Below are 2,646 nucleotides of genomic sequence, written 5' to 3' on the forward strand. Positions count from 1 at the left end.
AAAGCAGAATATAATGTAACCTTTCAAAATGCTTCCAAAGTACTATTAATATTATGAGAAAACTAGAGGCCCAATGCATGAAATTTGTGCAAGGGCCTTGGCCCCCGCCGCCATGGCAGCCATCTCTGCCTCGGCCCCTGCCCACCACAGCTTTGTCCAGAAGGAAGGACATCCAGAAGGACGTCCGGTCTAATTAACATATTACATTATTATAGATAAGAGCTCAAGATATACTAAGTGAAAGAAGCAAAACTATCTACACTAATAAGAGAGACAGATGTAAATTGACCATACCTTTGCGACACCCACCAGCCAATCAGGAGTGAGTGTGCAAATTAACCCAACAAAGATGGTGGGTTAATTTGCATGTGCAGGTGCCAAGTGGCCCCAGCCACTCCGGGCCTCTGGGCAGCATGGGAAGGTGGAAAGGCAGCTCCGGGCTGGAATGAAGGCAGAAAGGTGGCTCCAGCCGGAGCAAAGGCAGTGCCGGCAGTCAGGGGAAAAAAGGCCTATTCTTGCACGAATCTTCGTGCATTGGGTCTCTAGTATATATAATAATCATCTTGATCATATGAAAAAAAATATATAAATGTACACAATGTGGTATTAATGGGGATTTTTCTGTACTTTTCCCAAATTTCCCTTTTTTTGTAGTATGAAGTTATAACTGTCACTAGTAATACTGATAAATAGCTATGTCTATTAAGTGCCAGTACTACACAGAATAATTTATGTATATTTAATCCTTACAACAACTCTAAGAGCAAAGTATCATCTCCATTTGCCAGATGAACAATATGAAGATCAAAAAAGACTGTGTAACTTTGCACAGTCAGTATGCTGCAGAGCCAGGATCCAAACACTGAGGAATAGAGAGAAATGACTGTTCCTCTACTCACTAAATCAGGATTCTTATAGAAGATCCATGTTTAATACACCCTTAGTAAACTGAAAACAAAGCAACTAATGAGGCAACCAACTATTGTAATGCTACCCATGAATCTTAAAAATTAGATGATTCAAAGACATTCAAAGTAAACTATTTTGTTTTATTTTGGCTACTCATTTTTTTATTTATTTTCTAAGGAAAAATGTTCATCTCTAGAGAGTAGCATATAAGGGATATATAACTAGTCTCAAATTACAAGACTTTTAGTGATACTATGAGGTGAGCATTTTAAAGCCTTCAAAAAATCTGATTGAAGGCTGAGATTTAAGAATAATGAGAATATATATTTGCTAATTATAAACCATCCACTGGGTAATTTCAGAAGGATTAGATCATTGGGAAGTTATTATTTTCTGTTCACCAAGTATCACATTATATAAGAAACACAATTTTTAAAAAAATACACTTTAGGTATCATTTCAGTCCCCTTAAGAAGAAAAAATAGGAAAATTTATTTTATTGGAATAAACTTCCAACTACCTTTCTCTAAAAATTATAAAATTGACATATTTGTATCCTTAGTTTATACATCTACATAGCTAGCATAAAATTCTAGAAGTATATTTACAGTATATACATGATATATATAGAAAGATAAATTCTAAATAAAAGTGTCCTTTTTGAAATAAATTACAAGCTTTTTATTAGAGAAAAATAGAGTAATATTATTACACGAATTATTTTAAAAATACAAACTTGCTTGTTACTTACAGGAAATGGCTCCAATCCCTCTTGAATTACAAAGCCTTCAATAACATGGGTCAAGATCTGTGGTTTAACAATGGCCTGTGGAGGTTTGTTTTCTATATTGGGAATGCTATTGGGCATAGATGTAATATTATTCCTTGTGGTAGCAGCTGGAAGTAAGAGTGGAGGAGGAGGAACAGAAACATGTGAAGGATCTGAAGGAGATTTAATTACTGAAGCGCTGACTGATGCCACAGCAGGTAATTCCACTTCCTCTGAAAAAAAATAAAAAATAAAAAATAAATAAATAATAACATGTAAGTATATAGTTCATAATATATAAGAGAAAAATAACTCTAGCAATGATACATATAAACATAATCTTTTGGAAAAGAATAACTAGATTGATCATTCATTCATTCATATAGTCATTCTAGAAAAACTTACTATGAGCACCTATTATGTGCAAGGCCCAAAGGATATGGAGTTGAACACAATAGACCGGGTTAGAAACCTCACAAACCAAATATTTTACTGAAAAAGACTGAGATCAATTACTGATTGTGTGACGGTAGCTTTGTTTGGATGGTTGTCAAGTGAATCCCTTTACAAAGTTTATTTAGGGCTATTCTCCTGAAAAGGGTAATATTTAAGTTCAGATTTGAAGGGTAAGGAAGAGCCAGATAAATAAATTATATAGGCAAAGATTAAAAGTACACATGCTGCCATTTGCTCTACCATTTATAGAATCACAGAGCCACCATGCAGTACCACTATAGTATAGTTGTCTTTATACCACATACCTTTCATTTTACTCCAAGTTGGCTTAACATTTTTGTTCTTTCCTGTTATTTACCTCTCTTTTTTTCCCCTTTGCTATCCTCTTACCGCTTCTATCCAAAATCGAATAAAACAGCGAAAGTTGAAAAAACAATGATAATATTTGTTTTTTTCACATCGCCAAATCAGTATATAATAAAAAAATCTTTGCTCCCCCCCCCCGTTCCATA

The 2,646-nt window shown here is 34.4% G+C and overlaps 1 protein-coding gene across 6 annotated transcripts in view; it reads right to left on the reverse strand.

Moving 5' to 3' along the window:
- The window catches only part of PHC3 (polyhomeotic homolog 3), a 75,257-nt gene that overhangs the window by 19,150 nt on the left and 53,461 nt on the right, over positions 1-2,646 (reverse strand). For all 6 annotated transcript variants that reach the window (XR_001513900.1, XM_015564169.1, XM_015564170.1 and 3 more), the window contains one exon: positions 1,661-1,911. Coding sequence is in view for 5 of the 6 variants with exons in the window: in XM_015564169.1 (XP_015419655.1) it covers positions 1,661-1,911 (251 nt within the window). In the remaining variant the exon portion in view is untranslated. The remainder of the gene's footprint in view (positions 1-1,660; positions 1,912-2,646) is intronic.

The sequence above is a fragment of the Myotis davidii genome, unplaced genomic scaffold (genome assembly GCF_000327345.1).
Source record: "Myotis davidii unplaced genomic scaffold, ASM32734v1 scaffold115, whole genome shotgun sequence".
In the NCBI taxonomy this organism is placed as follows: domain Eukaryota; kingdom Metazoa; phylum Chordata; class Mammalia; order Chiroptera; family Vespertilionidae; genus Myotis; species Myotis davidii.